General features: G+C 31.6%; 2 protein-coding genes across 2 annotated transcripts; one reads left to right on the forward strand and one right to left on the reverse strand.

Moving 5' to 3' along the window:
• Positions 1-1,809: 1,809 nt before the first annotated feature.
• On the reverse strand, positions 1,810-4,660 carry LOC114396005 (E3 ubiquitin-protein ligase AIRP2-like). The gene is made up of 5 exons (XM_028357897.1): positions 4,322-4,660; positions 3,173-3,335; positions 2,948-3,014; positions 2,639-2,849; positions 1,810-2,113 (listed from the first exon to the last, which is right to left on the reverse strand). The coding sequence occupies exons 1-5, from the start codon at positions 4,402-4,404 to the stop codon at positions 1,906-1,908; spliced, it is 732 nt and encodes a 243-aa protein (XP_028213698.1). The 5' UTR covers positions 4,405-4,660; the 3' UTR covers positions 1,810-1,905.
• A 4,409-nt stretch (positions 4,661-9,069) lies between these two features.
• On the forward strand, positions 9,070-15,045 carry LOC114397701 (probable LRR receptor-like serine/threonine-protein kinase At1g67720). Its single transcript, XM_028359877.1, has 15 exons — positions 9,070-9,431; positions 9,826-10,363; positions 10,588-11,099; positions 11,306-11,435; positions 11,742-11,813; positions 11,889-11,957; positions 12,047-12,118; positions 12,264-12,332; positions 12,508-12,674; positions 12,753-13,006; positions 13,307-13,433; positions 13,516-13,581; positions 13,672-13,858; positions 13,943-14,075; positions 14,535-15,045. The coding sequence occupies exons 1-15, from the start codon at positions 9,362-9,364 to the stop codon at positions 14,856-14,858; spliced, it is 2,790 nt and encodes a 929-aa protein (XP_028215678.1). The 5' UTR covers positions 9,070-9,361; the 3' UTR covers positions 14,859-15,045.
• The last annotated feature ends 534 nt before the right edge of the window (positions 15,046-15,579 follow it).

The raw sequence follows: 15,579 nt of genomic DNA on the forward strand, positions 1-15,579 counted from the left end.
CGGTAATTGAGAATTTGCATAGATAATTATTATTATTATTTGTATATGTCGAGATTATATCGTGGAAGTTCACGTCATGTACACCTGTTAATGTGTGTGTCTATTGTTTTGGGTGAAATGGGAAACTAGAACTCAGCGTAAATACTAATTAAATATTAATGGAGGTTGCACTAAAAAAAAAGGTTGTGAGAACACATAATTAAATCAAAATCAAAAGGTATCCAATTATGCCATCTTAATGATCTATCTGTATTCTATAGAATCATATAGACCCATTACGTGCACCATAATGACGTAAGAATACCCAATCAGTGTAAATTGTAACCAAAATTTTTATTAACATCAACTTGATAGAGGCCACGATACCCCTACCAATATTACATTTGAAGTCCAAGATAGCTCCATTTGCTGCGCATAACAAGGGATAAGGTGGCATCTGCTTTATAACTCTATTAAACAATGACTTAATTTGAACCAATTATGACTTAATTAAGTTCCATGATCAACAAAAGTGATGCCAACTTCTTCCTTCTTGTTCCTTTATTTTATCTCACACTTTAAATGGAAGTGCACTTGGTGGTTGAGGTTCATTCATAGAGGGACTACGATGTTACCAAGGAAGAAAATTGAAAAAGTTAGTTTGGAGGTTTCATTTTCAAGTTTTAACTTAAAGGTAAGCCTGTGTGTCCATGAAAATGTTAGTACGGAAGGGATTTTTGGGATAGCAAAAGAACTATAATGAGCAAAAACTAAATGACCCTAAAAGGAAAATTCCCACTAAGAAATTCTTTTTGATGAGGGGAATTATTTTAAACAAAGGAATGGGTAGTGAGCCAGGCACGATTGAATACTCACATAATAGAAAAGGGATCAACTCCATGCAACTTCAGCTAAGTGGAGCACAGCTTTCCATTTATTTAATGGAAAAAGTTAAGAAAATGGGTCTGGCTTATTCCCCCCATGATGCTTCATCAGTTGCTCTCTACCTGTTTTATTCTTTTTAACTTTTCATTGTTAAAATTTTCACTATTTTCCCTGTAACTAGGAGCTGTTTGAGTAATGCAATGAACTAGTTGCGCTTGGAGAATATACTTGTGCCTAATCATTTTCGCCACTTGCCAGAGCAAGGCCCTTCTTTTTTCTCATAAAATAAAACACATTAGGCATATGCACGTAACATGTATATTTTTTCTTTTCAAAGGATTATTCATTCAACCGCACGCACTTATAAAAATATAGGAAGTTTAAAGAAGAACATTACAACAACAAATCAGGCACACACGTAACACACACACACACACACATATATATATATATATATATATATATATATATGTTGTGTTATCTAGAGTAAAGATAGTTGGGCTTACTGAAGTAATTTAGTTATTTTGTAGTAATAGCCCAGGAGTATAATTGATATTTGGGCTGTGTTAATGATCTTTGAGCAAAAACAATTGGGCCAGTTAAACATAAACCATAACTGCAAGAGGTTTCTAGAAATAAAACCATCTCAGCGTGACATCATCTAAAAAATTTCTTTACTTCTCATATTGTGAAAACAGCTACTGTTTAATTGTCTATGATGACTCCATATACAATAATTCAGCCGTTGATTATTAGTGTATTAAAAGCTAGAACGTGTCAATTTCCAAGCCATTCAACGAGAACTTTGGACTTAATAAAAGTAAAAAAAAAAATTCAAAATATTTATGATGCCTTTCATAGTTTGTGCTTTGTACCATTTCAATAGTATCAATAGTACATAATAATAAAGCATGGGGCTGCAGTATTAGTATTACATTATCTGCCTACTCACACAGGAAAACCAGATTTGTATTTGTATAATTGTATTCTTTCAATTGCATAATAGTTATAATTAACATTTAACACTTTTTTTTCTTCGAGTTATAGCATGTGATTGAATGTATATGCATGTGCATCCGATATAATTGAAGGCAGAGTTTCAATGTAATGGTAGAGACGTCTTAAATTCTCCTTTGCAATGGTAATCCTGTCAACCACATCACTGTTGCCAATTACCACCCATAAATCTTTAGGACTGATCCTCTTCAGGCTTCCACGGCAAAATGGGCATGATTCTGATCTCATATACCTGAAATTTTCATCTGTTACATTTTGCTATGCCAACAAAAATAATCTTATGTCCTACTACAACATCTTCATGTTATATACTTTTTGTTTCTAACATATCACATGCACGTACATTTTTATTTAGTATTTTCTCAATAATATATTAAAAAGATAATTTAAATATAACTTTTGTTGTTTGTATTTTGTCAAATTCCTAATTTTGGTCCTATTTTTTCAAAATAAAGAAAACTAGTCCTTCTATTTTAAAAATTTATAATTTTGATCCAATATTAAATTTTGCTTATATTTATTTCTTCTATTTATTATATTTTAATTAATTAAATTATTTTTTGATGATCCCTTAAATAAACATGTTAGGTCTAAGGTTTAATTGAATCAAAATAAAACATAAACAAAATATAAAATTAAATCAAAATTATGAATTTTTTAAAATATAAAAATCATGTCTATTAAAAAATAAATGAACCAAAATTGAGGTTAAAAACATTAGAGGATGTTTTAAGTATAGTGTGGCATTTGACAATACCAATCATGGAAGCAGCTAATGCACAAAGAGTGTCCACAATTAGGCAGAACCATCTTCATGCCGTTTTCCATGCATATGCCACATTCTTCATCTCCCTCTAGATCTTTATTGAGAACCTTTGCAAGCCTCTTTCTGCTCACTTCTACACAACTGTTTCTTTGATCATTATTAAACTCGCCTTGAAGTAACCTTAATGAAGGGTATATGACAGCTGCAAAAGCATGCCATCATCAAAGTTGATTCAAAGTTTTAATAGAAAAAGGCAGCAAGATAACTAGATACATGTAAATATGTAACACTAACACATACCATAAAATTCCTTTATAGTTGCTTTCCTTTCTTTTGAGGAAATAGATGGCATTCCATCAGCGTATACCTGGACTAGGACAAACAAAGCACAGCTAGCTAATTCATTTACATTTCCACGGTAAAAGGGAGGGGCAAAGTAGACAAAAAGAGAGCAAAAAATTCGAAAACTGAACAAGGGGGGAAATATAAAAGAGAAGAAATTAACCAGAAGTGATAGTGACTAACATTGAAAATAAGTATGTGGAGTAAGCCCAAATACATGGGCAAAGTGTCTGTACAACTAAAATCCAACCATTCACTCAAGAACAAAAAAATAGGAGCAAAGGGGCTGTAAGATAATTTCATCTGAAAATAGTTCCCATCATAATCTCGAGGAAGTGCTGATGCCCTGCATTTATTTTTAAAATGTCAACAACATGTGTAAGCTCAGCCACAGCTAGCATAGGCATAGATTAATCAAACATCAAATATAATCAATTTAATTTCCTTGTATTGTCAGGGTAACAAATTTTATATTATTAATCAATCAAAAAACCATTGTTAGTAAAATTTGTATGTAATTATTGTAAATGTCAAAAAACTTATTATACTTAACCATTTGTAATAGATATCAGTGGAAAAATCCTTTACATCATCAGTATATACACTCTTAAGATATAATTTGAGCAACGCACAGGCACTCTAGCAATTTTACAACTCACCAACAAAATTGAGCAAACCAATGGAAAACTGTGACATAAAGAGATGATTTTCTTTGTAGGTAGTTCTGCTAGATTATTAAAATTGGCATTTCTGGCCATGGCTTGTGGCTAAAATGCATCTCTCTGTAGCGCAGGCACACATACATGGGGCCTATATGGAAGAGTGTGAGGAATTAATCTTGAGTATTAAGTACTCCTTTCAATATTTTGTTGTTTTAAATTGTTTTACACAAATTAAGAAAAAGAAATAAATAGATGAAATAAAATAGTACTTCTATAAAATTAATCTTATATCATTAATTATTAATATTATAAGGAATATCAGTAAAAAAAATTATATTAAAAAATTAAAATAATAATTATTTTAAAATAATTTTTTTACACGACAATTTTAATGGAAGGGAGGGATTATTTATCATAGAGCAATACATATATATTCAAGATTGTTTATGGAACTTAATCTTGATGGTTCATTTTGATTGTGCAGTTTACAGTCTCCTCTAATGTTCTCAAACTCTTACCAAACTTCAACCATGTTAAAACTCTCGTAAATTGTACAGATACCAATCATACAATGTTTTTTCGAGAATGATTCTACCTTAAAAGGGGGAATGGGATAATGTATAACTAAAATATACCCTTGAAAAATAAAATAAAAGAACGAGGAACTTACAGGGTATTAGCATGTTGTATATCATCTTGGAGAGCCTTGACAGAATCACTGAAAGACGAATTGCTGGGCTGATTTTGCCACATTATAAGTCTCCACAAGAAAAATGTAACAAAAAGGAAGAAAGAAAAAGAGTTTGAGCTTTTATAAATGGGACCATCCAGTTTGGTTTCTCTATCAAATTCAAAGGGAATATTTGAAGCTTGAAATTAGAAGAAAGCAAGGAAGGAGGGATATCTCTTAAAAGGAAGCTGAGAGAGTAGGTTGCTTAATATTCAAACTTTGCAAACTGTAAGGAAAGAAAAGGATGCCTTCTGTTACATACCTTACCTTTTCTTTCCTTCTTCATTAATTTCATCGTCAACTGCACTGCTTTATATTGCTGCATGGTTTTACCATTGACATCTGTATTTTTGACAAAGTCCTTATATATAATTGTACTTCATTATTCCTTGTGCCTCACATCACACTGTTCCTTAGGACCCTTCAATAAATGTTGTGCCTACTCTTGTTTACTTTTTATTCATTTCTTAAACTTCCTTCTACAAGGAACATTAATGGTGCCGCTGCCAGCATTTTGTGGTGAAAACAAGTTTGCTATTCCAACCGTGACTAATTCATTTTCTTCCCATGAAAAGGACCAAAAGCTAAAGCTAGACTGCATATCACACACATCTTTTTTTTTCTTCTTCTTAACTCTCCTGCTCATAAAAAAAAAAGATATCGAATCCTAGAGTTTCAGAAAGTAAAATCTCACTAAAAATTATTTCGGCCAAATATCAAATATGAATATTATTCAAATAATTAAACCTTAATTTTAGTACATTAATCAGTTAGTTCCTGGTACACTTTTGCATTTGCAGCTGTAAAACAATTCAGAAATTGCAAGTGGGGAGGTCACGAGACGAGACTGGATGGCTAATATTACATGCTAAACTTTTCCAAGGCTTAGGTACATGTATAGAGAAAAGGCAACACAAATTGATAAATTAATTGATACATGATTGAATTATTACTGTTTTAATAATGTGACAAAAATAATTAAATTATAGGGTGAAAATATATTAAAAATCAAATTCTTTAAAGTAAAAAAAAAAATACACTTTATCTTTTGTAGTTTTAGTTTCAAAATTTTCTAACTTATTGTTCTAATTTTTTTGCCACCAAGTATTATATAATCTTAGTTAAAATTATAATTAATGAGTTTAAAATCATAACTAAATTAAGTAAAAAAAGAAAATTTAACTTTTTTTTACTTATAACTTAAATTTAGAAGAGTTTAGTAATAATTTTTTAAAGAAATAATAAGAAAATGTAAAATTATGAAAAGTCAAAATGTAATTTATACTATAAATTATTGCAAATTCTTAAAAAATACAAGATTTTATGGATATTTTGAGTAATATATTTCATTTAATATTATTTTTTTCGTCAAACTGTCAGGCTTTTTTAACCTAACGTCCCCAATAAATATACTTCACATCAATTCAGATATGGGCGAAGACCTTGACGTTGGCTAAGGCCCAAATGTTTCAAAGAAGCTAAATATTCATCTAATAACCATTAACACTTGTAGGACCTAAGGAGGGAGGGAGGTGCGGGAATGCAACCAATAAATTTTTATTTGTGAATTCTAGTATTGAGTTTTTTTTTTAATTGACAAAAGTTATTTTAATTTATTAGTTTTGTTAGAAGTGTTAGTAGAGAGGATATGAATATGTAACCTTCTCCCCCTCTCTTATGTCTGTATCTTTCTTTAACCACTAGATTAATTTTATATATTCACAATTGAATTCGGTTAATTTCCTTAGAAAATATCATGTTTGAACAATCATAATTTGCATAAAGCAATGCATCATGGCACTGTATAGAAAATACTAGCACATGGCATCACAAAGCTAATATGAAGGGGAGGGGTTGATGATGCTTACAGTTATAACTAAAAGTGAATACTACCTAGTACATACACCCTAAGTCCCAAACATACCAACCTAACAATCTCACATTGAATATGATATACAAGAAAGTATATATGTATCGGCCTTTTAAGTTTTGACTGAATGGCGTGCTTCCACAAATTTCAATTGAAACAGAGTAATAATGTAGAGATAGGAAAATGATACTTGTATGAAAATGATGGCTCAACACCTCATTGGGGTATTTATACCATAACAGAAAAAGATAGAAAGAAAAAAATAATAAATATAATAGATGGTGTGATGAAAAAAGAAGACATGAATAGAAAAATGTGTAAAGTAAAAAAAAATGTACGAAAATCATGGATGATAGAAGTATAATAAATAAAGGTGAACATAGTTTTAGAATATGAGAAATTATCTTCTATTTTGATAAAGTTATGAGGTATTATAACTTTTATCATGATAAAACGCAGATGTGAGCAATTATAGCACAATAAATAAAAAATAAAAAAAAATCCTTGATAACAGCCCTAAAGAGCTCTACTTTAGTCTCTCTTTTCTTTTTTAACAAAAGTTATGTAGTCTTCCACTTCTGCTTTAATGATTTTATATTTTGATGTAAAAGTATTTTAATAAATAATTAAGAAAATGTTAGAAAGAAAATATTAAAATGACTGTTATCATTCTTCTTTATTTTTACAGATTATTGGATAAAAATAATTGTTATCCTGTTCAGAGGTCAGGCCCATTGGTTAAGAACAGGGACGAATATTTTACTAAGAAAATAATTGTGATAATCCGTAATCGATACCATGCATTTTTTGTCGTTGATATTATTAAAAGGAAATGAAAGAAGGGAAGTGAAATGCACAAAGGATAAAAAATATTTTATTTTGTTTTAAAGCAAAAAAATATATAAATCAGGAAAAATATTATGTAATCCACTCATACTATTTCTGGCTTTCTGCTCATATAAGTAGAAAATGGAAAAAAAAGGAAGAAACTTAATCAAAATATGAAATTAAAATATAAAATTTAATTTAACATATTATGCATTTTTTTTTTGTTTTTAATCAAATAAGAAGATTTGTTATGTCTTTTTTTTATAAGTAGGAAAAGTAACAAAAAGAACAGCAGAAGAGAACTATATAGCCTTTGGTTGGTGACACCCATTACCTCACCAAGATAAACTTGGTATAAACCAGAAGGGCGTATGTTCTCTTTGTCTAAATAATTTTTTTTTTCTTTTTAAATAAACTCTAGGGTAAGATCTAGAGTGGGAGCTTGGGAAGTGCAAAGCTTTACTATGTAAGATACTCTAGTCTCATCAATACATATGATTAAAGATTGAGAACAAACTTCCATTATACCATTAGTGCCTTGACCAATAATATTGGAGGTGTTTTTTTTTCATTATACCACTATTATTAAAAAAATATGCAACTACCTCGTTGTAATTAAATTATAATTTTTATATAAAGAAATACTTAAAAGGTGGAATTTGTTAAAATGTTCTTTTAGAATTAAATGGATGTACAATAATTAACCATATAATATTTTCAAAAACATTAACTTTTTTCTTTCATTTCTCTTCATTACAATTTACATAAACTATTTTATCACGCGCTTTTCTTTTTCTTCTTTCCATTTCTGTTTTTGTTTTACAAATTTTATATAGAAAAGGTATATAATTCAACCGTGTTTTGTACTTGTCTCTTGTTGGTGGGGGAGAGTTTTGGCAAAAAAGAAAAAATCACTAGGATCTTGTTTCTAAATATTTTAGATGATGAGTTCACAACGAATAAGAGAAAAGTTAGTTTGTATAAACTTTATGAAAGGATCATTATTCTGATTTTATTCGTCCCAAAGAAGATTGGAAAAACTGGATTCTGTTTGTCCACTTATATGAATAGCGTAAGCATCTCTTTCAATTGTTGAATTTTGTTCCATATTGTGGTCTGAGCCTATGTTAGAATTGATACTAGTTGTAAGGGAAAACATGAGGAAGGCTAGTTGCATTTAATGGACAGAGTAAATCTGAGCATATTGGACCACTGAATTTTTTGCATCGAGATTAGAGAGGGGACCATCTGCGTACTTTTTTCAAGCTTCAAAGAATAAAGACAACAACATGGTCTAAAGTTGCACCATTGATAAGATTATGCGGTCTGCCAAAGCACAAATTAAATTACACAAACTAATAAATAATTACCCTTCCATTCTAATCATGAACAATTTTTCATCTTTTAGCTTTGGCCACTGCTTTTGGCACGGTTAAGGTTGTGTCTAACATAATTTTTACATTAGATAGTATTTTCATATCATCTGGTGCATCTGTTATAAAATAATAATCGTCCTATTATACATGAATAATAATAATAAATAAATATAAGAGAATATAATTTTATAAAATTAATTTTATATCATCATTAATTTATTTATAAATTTTGTTGTCCAATATTAATATTATAAAAGATATAAGCAAAAAAATAATTAATATTACACTGAAAAATTAAAATAATAATTATTTTGAAATAAATTTTTTTCTCTTGTATAATTATAATGAGACAAAGGACATATGTCAATATATTAAAAAGGGATCGATGTTTCAATTTCAGTACAAAACATTGGTAATACTTAATAACAAAGAAAAGTGGTGGATCTTACTATAATGTGTTGGTGCATGCAGGATAATTGATACAACCTGTTCAGCAACCCGACATTGTTTCTGTTCATGTTGTCGTATAGCCACAAGACAGCTTATTTTAACCAACTTATGGTAGCTTCTTCCAGTGAAAACAAACTAGTGGGCTCACATTAATTTCCTCATTTTTTTCCTTAAGAGTGACTGATTGAGCTTGTGCCTTGTGTGTCACTCTTTTTATGAGGGAAAGAGAAAAAGAAAAGAAGAACATGAAGTCATATTTTCTTAAAAGAAAAAGAAGATTCCAACATCAGATAAAGATACAATAAACGTGAATGAACAATCAACAAACTCATCAATCAAAAAAGTTGAAGTTAAGTGGGAGAAAGCTGGTTGTGATGCTGAACTCAAACAGGCAGTTAATTTTATCCATCACCCAAAATTCTTGATGCAAACTATTAGTTTCTATTCCTCGTTTCAATGGGTTTATGTTCTCTTTTTTTGGTTACACTTCTTCTGCTAACATCATATGCGGTTTGCCAACTTGAAGGTATGTTTCCTTTATTAGATCACAACAACTCAGGCAGTTAGTTCTGAATATATACAATTTCAGTTCAAGCAACCATGCATCATAAAAAACTTCAACTCTTTTTTATCAACACAAAATTCTAAAGTAGAATATGTTTATTTTGCAAAATATCATATCATTTTATGACAGAAGGCAGAAGAGAGAAGAACAAAACTTAGATGCAATTTCTTAAGTGCTTTTAGTATCGTTCTTCAATTAGAATTGAAGTTTCATCTGAGTAATCAGCATAATAAATGTTTGTATTAGAGATCAATGTAAGATACGAAAGCAATACTCCAATTTTAATTGAAGAACAACACCAAAAACACCAATTTAATTGGCTCTAAATCTGTGAGATATTTGATTTTGGATGCAGAATTTATCAGCATTGACTGTGGAGGGACAAATAACTACACTGATAAAAGCACAGGGCTTGCATGGATATCAGACTATGGAATCATGAAACATGGTAAGCCAGTGGAGGTACAAAATCCAAGTGGAAACAAGGTTCAGTATCAGAGACGCCGAGAGTTTCCTATAGACAGCAGAAAATACTGTTATACTCTTGGCACTGAGGAGAGAAGAAGGCATCTGGTTCGAGCAACGTTTCAGTATGGTAGCTTGGATGATGGAGACACATACCCTCAGTTTCAGCTCTATTTGGATGCAACCAAATGGGCTACTGTGTCAATCTACGATGCCTCGAGAATTTATGTGAAGGAAATGATCTTCAGGGCACCCTCAAACTCTATTGATGTTTGCATGTGTTGTGCTACCACTGGTTCTCCCTTCATATCTACCCTTGAGCTCAGGCCCTTGAATCTTTCTATGTATGCCACAGATTTTGAAGGCAGTTTTTTCTTGAAAGTGGCTGCAAGAATTAACTTTGGTGCTCCAAGTGAGGATGTTGTCAGGTATGGTACTCCCCCTCAGTATTTTCTTTTCTACTTCTTCTAAAGTTTTTGGCACAAGAATGGAAAGTTTCAAATATTTGACATGATAGAACAAAGTCTCAAGGGAATCTATGTTTAAAATTTTGCATTAATGATAGCTTGATTAGAAAAGAAAAAAATCAATATATTTGGTGCCAGTGGCTTGATTTATTTTTTTATTTGTTTATTAACAAATATGTTATCAGGTATCCAGATGACCCATATGATAGAATTTGGGAGTCTGATCTTATTAAAAGACAAAATTATCTTGTTGGGGTGGCCCCAGGCACTGAAAGAATTAACACAACAAAGAAAATAGAAATAGAGACAAGAGAATACCCACCTGTTAAAGTGATGCAAACTGCAGTTGTTGGCACCAAAGGAATTCTTAGCTATAGACTAAACCTGGAAGACTTCCCTGGCAATGCTAGAGCTTATGCATATTTCGCGGAGATTGAAGATCTGCCTAAGAATGAGACTAGAAAATTCAAATTGGAGCAACCTTACATAGCTGACTATAGCAATGCAGTGGTGAACATAGCTGAGAATGCCAATGGGAGCTACACTCTCTATGAACCAAGTTACATGAATGTGAGTCTGGAGTTTGTGCTTTCGTTCTCCTTTGTTAAGACCCGGGATTCCACTCAAGGACCTCTTCTAAATGCAATGGAAATTAGCAAATATGTGTCAATTGCTTCAAAGACTGACAGGCAAGATTGTAAGTTCTTAATATCAGTTTATATTTGGGAAAATTGATCTTTTCTTGCATGTCCAAAATATCTTATCTGGAACGGTAATTGCATCAAAGATTAAATATTTCAAGTTTGATCACTAACTTAAATATTTCAAGTTTGATCACTAACTTACAACAATTGCATTGCTGCACTGACTGAACAGGTTGCTAACTATACTCTTATTTTACAGCAAATTTTGTAAATGCATTTCGCTTCTTATCTGCTGAAAGTGTCCTAAAGAATGAAGGTGATCCCTGTGTTCCAACTCCCTGGGAGTGGGTAAATTGTAGCACAACTACACCTCCAAGAATTACAAAGATGTAACATCTCCATACCTTTTTGTTGATGTTTATGTTTTATGCTAACTTCTAGCCTAGTGAATTGTCATTCTATTAATGAGTCTCTCTGGCAGCAGTTTTTATACACACAAGAATGTTGAATTCCAAAAGTTGGTATTACAGAATGCCAGATACTGGAATAATTATATTTGTAGAACCAATTAGGCAGAAGCATGATGGAAAATTATTATCAATATTTCTATTGTTCGCATAACATCTTGCCGTAGAAAATATTTACTGAAATTCCAAGCGGTACAAATTTTTACTAATTGAAATAAGTTGTATTAGAAACCTGTCAAGAAGGAATATGAAGGGTGAAATTCCACGGGAGCTCAACAACATGGAAGCATTGACAGAACTGTAAGTAAATCACCTTTAAAATAAAAGTGTTTTGTTTTAAATGGTTTCTTTTGTAATTCATTGTTGTTTTCTTAGGTGGTTAGATGGCAACATGCTCACAGGACAACTTCCTGACATGAGAAATCTTATCAATCTAAAGATTGTGTAAGTTCTTTAGTTTCACACATAGCCTTTAATCAAAGGTTTCGGGCGGAATCAATCTTATTTTAATTTTTTCAACTAATGACATGCAGGCATCTAGAGAACAACAAATTGAGTGGTCCATTACCATCTTACTTGGGTAGCTTGCCAAGTTTACAAGCACTGTATGTTGCACTTAGTCATCCATGTTTATCATCTCTACTTTGAGAGTTTGAAGCATTTTCGTAGTTAACCCCGAATTTCTCCAACTAAACACATTTGTTATCCTCAGACATTTATGAATCATGCACATCTGTGGATCTATGACAGGTTCATACAGAATAACTCATTTAGTGGGGTTATACCATCAGGATTACTTTCTGGAAAAATCATTTTCAAGTAAGTATCGTCATCAAAAACATATTTTTTTTTTCTAGTATTTGGTCAATTTAAGTGAATAAGCTAAACACTCAATAGAATTTGAATCAGCTTAAGTATGAATATAATAGGATGAGGATCTTTTTTATTAGGTTGTACCTAGATTGAAGTAACAGATATCTATTTCTTCTTCCAGCTTTGATGATAATCCTGAACTACATAAAGGGAACAAGAAGCATTTTCAGTTGATGCTAGGAATTTCTATTGGAGTACTAGCGATTCTATTAATATTGTTCTTAACAAGTTTGGTACTATTGCTTAATCTGCGGAGAAAGACATCTCGACAGAAATGTGACGAAAAGGGTTAGTCCACCTGGTCAAACTTAACAACACCTAGACAAATATGAAGTTCTATCATCAAATCATTATTGTGCCCTGCAGGTATTTCTGGACGCAGCAGCACTAAACCTTTAACTGGATACTCATTTGGTCGGAATGGGAATATAATGGATGAAGGTACTGCTTACTATATTACACTCTCAGAGTTGAAAGAAGCTACTAATAATTTTTCAAAGAATATTGGCAAAGGAAGCTTTGGATCAGTCTACTATGGGAAAATGAAAGACGGAAAAGAGGTGGCAGTTAAGACTATGACTGATCCATCCAGCTATGGGAACCAGCAATTTGTAAATGAGGTATTATTTCCATATTTGAATTCTGATTGAGAATTGGTTCTGTATAATCAACCTGTCAGTGTCCTACTATAGATTTTTAGCTGCCGTTCAATAAAAAATATTGTATTCCTTGAACTAGAGATACAGTAATATCAATGCTCAAACAGCTTAAGAAATTGAAGCTATGAACCTTCTCAACTCCAGCTCAGGTCTAACTGCAGAAAACTTTAGAACATGAATTTCTTAAATAAATGAAGGGAACTAGAAGAATAAGAGAAAACCTTATGTTTCAGCTCATTGACTGTAGAGTCACAAATGCAGGTAGCCCTCTTATCAAGAATTCATCACAGAAACTTGGTTCCTCTGATTGGATATTGTGAAGAAGAATATCAACATATTCTAGTTTATGAATATATGCACAATGGCACTTTAAGGGAGTACATTCATGGTCTAATTCCACACCCTTTTGTTCATTTATTTACCTAGTTGTAAAGATTGTGGCATGATAATAAATTCTAATGTTTTGACAGAATGTTCGAGTCAGAAGCAATTAGATTGGTTAGCTCGCCTTCGAATTGCAGAAGATGCATCTAAAGGTTGGCTAATGACTAGCTTCTTGGTCCACAAGTAATTTTAGCATTTCACTTCCAAGTTAACAGTTAAAGAGCAATTTTCTATTTCTGTAGGTCTTGAATACTTACACACAGGATGTAATCCTAGTATCATTCACCGCGATGTGAAGACAAGCAATATTCTTCTTGACATCAATATGAGAGCAAAAGTGTCAGATTTTGGACTCTCAAGGCTAGCTGAAGAAGATTTAACCCACATATCAAGTGTTGCAAGGGGAACTGTAGGTTACCTGGATCCTGAGTAAGCCATGGTTCTCATGTGTCTATGATCACCAAAATATCTTTTCTCCTTAACTCCTTGAACTCAGGTTTTCCCTGTGAACAGGTACTATGCAAATCAGCAATTGACTGAAAAGAGTGACGTGTACAGTTTTGGAGTTGTTCTGCTGGAATTGATATCAGGAAAAAAGCCTGTATCATCAGAAGACTATGGTCCTGAAATGAATATTGTTCACTGGGTATGTTAGCTTTTTCTCAACAACCAAAGTTGAAAAAATAGTATCAGCAAAGTTTGACAAATCAGAAGCTGAAACACGAGCATATTTGATCCTCAAGTTGATGCTCAAATTTTCTGATCCGTTAGACCAAACTGATCCTTTGTCAATTTTTTCCACTAACGGTATTAATTTTATCTGATGCCACAAATGCCTATTAGATATGGCCTCTCACAGTTTGTCATATTTCACCAAATTGACCAAGGTAGTGTGGTAAACTAATTGAAAGACCAACTTGGTCTTACAAAATTACACTTTTAGAGATCAAAGTGAAAATTTTAAACTTAGGAAGCCAAATTGAAAAAAAAAAAGAGACCAAAATAGTATATTTTAGTCATTATTTTTGCTAGGAATGTACCTCTTAGAAATTTTGTTGCATACTTTATTGTCAATCCCACATGCAAATTTTACGTGTGTTTGCAGGCAAGATCTTTAATTCGTAAAGGAGATGTGATAAGCATCATGGATCCTTCTCTTGTGGGGAATGTGAAAACCGAGTCAGTTTGGAGGGTTGCTGAAATTGCCATGCAATGTGTAGAACAACATGGTGCATGCAGACCAAGGATGCAAGAGGTCATTTTGGCTATACAAGATGCTTCTAACATTGAAAAAGGGTCAGAAATTCAACTGAAGTTATCTTCTTCAGGTGGTTCAAAGCCACAGTCTTCACGTAAGACATTACTTGCAAGCTTTCTTGAAATTGAGAGCCCTGACTTGTCAAATAGTTGCCTCCCCTCAGCAAGATAATTTTTGTTTTCTCTTTTTTCATATCAAGGTGGGTTTTGTACATTACTTAATTATAATTATTTTCTTTTGCCTTTTGTTCATTGTCATAGTACTAATATGTTAATACCAGTGACACTCTCTAACTAGAGACGATATGACCTTCAAATCTTAGAACAAATCAACGAAAGTGGAACATTCTTTCTCTGTATTTGACTACTTGTAGGAAACTATGAATTAACTAGTTATTTGGATTTCATTCGGTTATATTAAAAACGAATGGACAAAGAAAGTGCCTCTTTTTTTGGCAGAGTGCTGAGAAAGGACAAGCCCATAAACAAAATTAGGGAACTGATCCAAACCAAAAAAGTTTAATTGATATATATATATATATATATATATATATATATATATATATATATATATATTATGTTTTTTCAGACTTATACAGCTACACTTAGAAAATATCCGAAGATTTGGATAATCTTTAGCCGCGGGACTTTTTTAACCATTTGGGATAAAAAAAAATTCTTTCAAAATTATCAAATGAGATATTTTTAAATTAATTATCATTTAAAAGTAGTTATGATTTTATAAATAAAAGTAGTAAAATTTTATACGACTTTCAAATTAATTTTCAAAACACATGATTAAAAAATCGTATAAAAATTTACGACTTATGCTTATGAAGTTGTGATTACTTTTACGACTTGTTTTTAAATAATAATTAATTTAAAAAGTATCC

The sequence above is a fragment of the Glycine soja genome, chromosome 18 (genome assembly GCF_004193775.1).
Source record: "Glycine soja cultivar W05 chromosome 18, ASM419377v2, whole genome shotgun sequence".
Lineage (NCBI taxonomy): Eukaryota > Viridiplantae > Streptophyta > Magnoliopsida > Fabales > Fabaceae > Glycine > Glycine soja.

What these genes read in the sequence shown, in the direction of transcription:
- LOC114396005 (XM_028357897.1), bottom strand. Translation starts at nt 4,404, where the DNA reads ATGTGGCAAAATCAGCCCAGCAATTCGTCTTTCAGTGATTCTGTCAAG. An exon ending in ATACAACATGCTAATACCCT is followed by an intron (nt 3,336 to 4,321) that starts GTAAGTTCCTCG and finishes AAATAAATGCAG; the next exon opens with GGCATCAGCACTTCCTCGAG. An exon ending in ATTAGCTGCTTCCATGATTG is followed by an intron (nt 2,114 to 2,638) that starts GTATTGTCAAAT and finishes TGAAAATTTCAG; the next exon opens with GTATATGAGATCAGAATCAT.
- LOC114397701 (XM_028359877.1), top strand. Translation starts at nt 9,362, where the DNA reads ATGGGTTTATGTTCTCTTTTTTTGGTTACACTTCTTCTGCTAACATCA. An exon ending in ACAGAAATGTGACGAAAAGG is followed by an intron (nt 12,675 to 12,752) that starts GTTAGTCCACCT and finishes TGTGCCCTGCAG; the next exon opens with GTATTTCTGGACGCAGCAGC. An exon ending in AAATGAATATTGTTCACTGG is followed by an intron (nt 14,076 to 14,534) that starts GTATGTTAGCTT and finishes GTGTGTTTGCAG; the next exon opens with GCAAGATCTTTAATTCGTAA.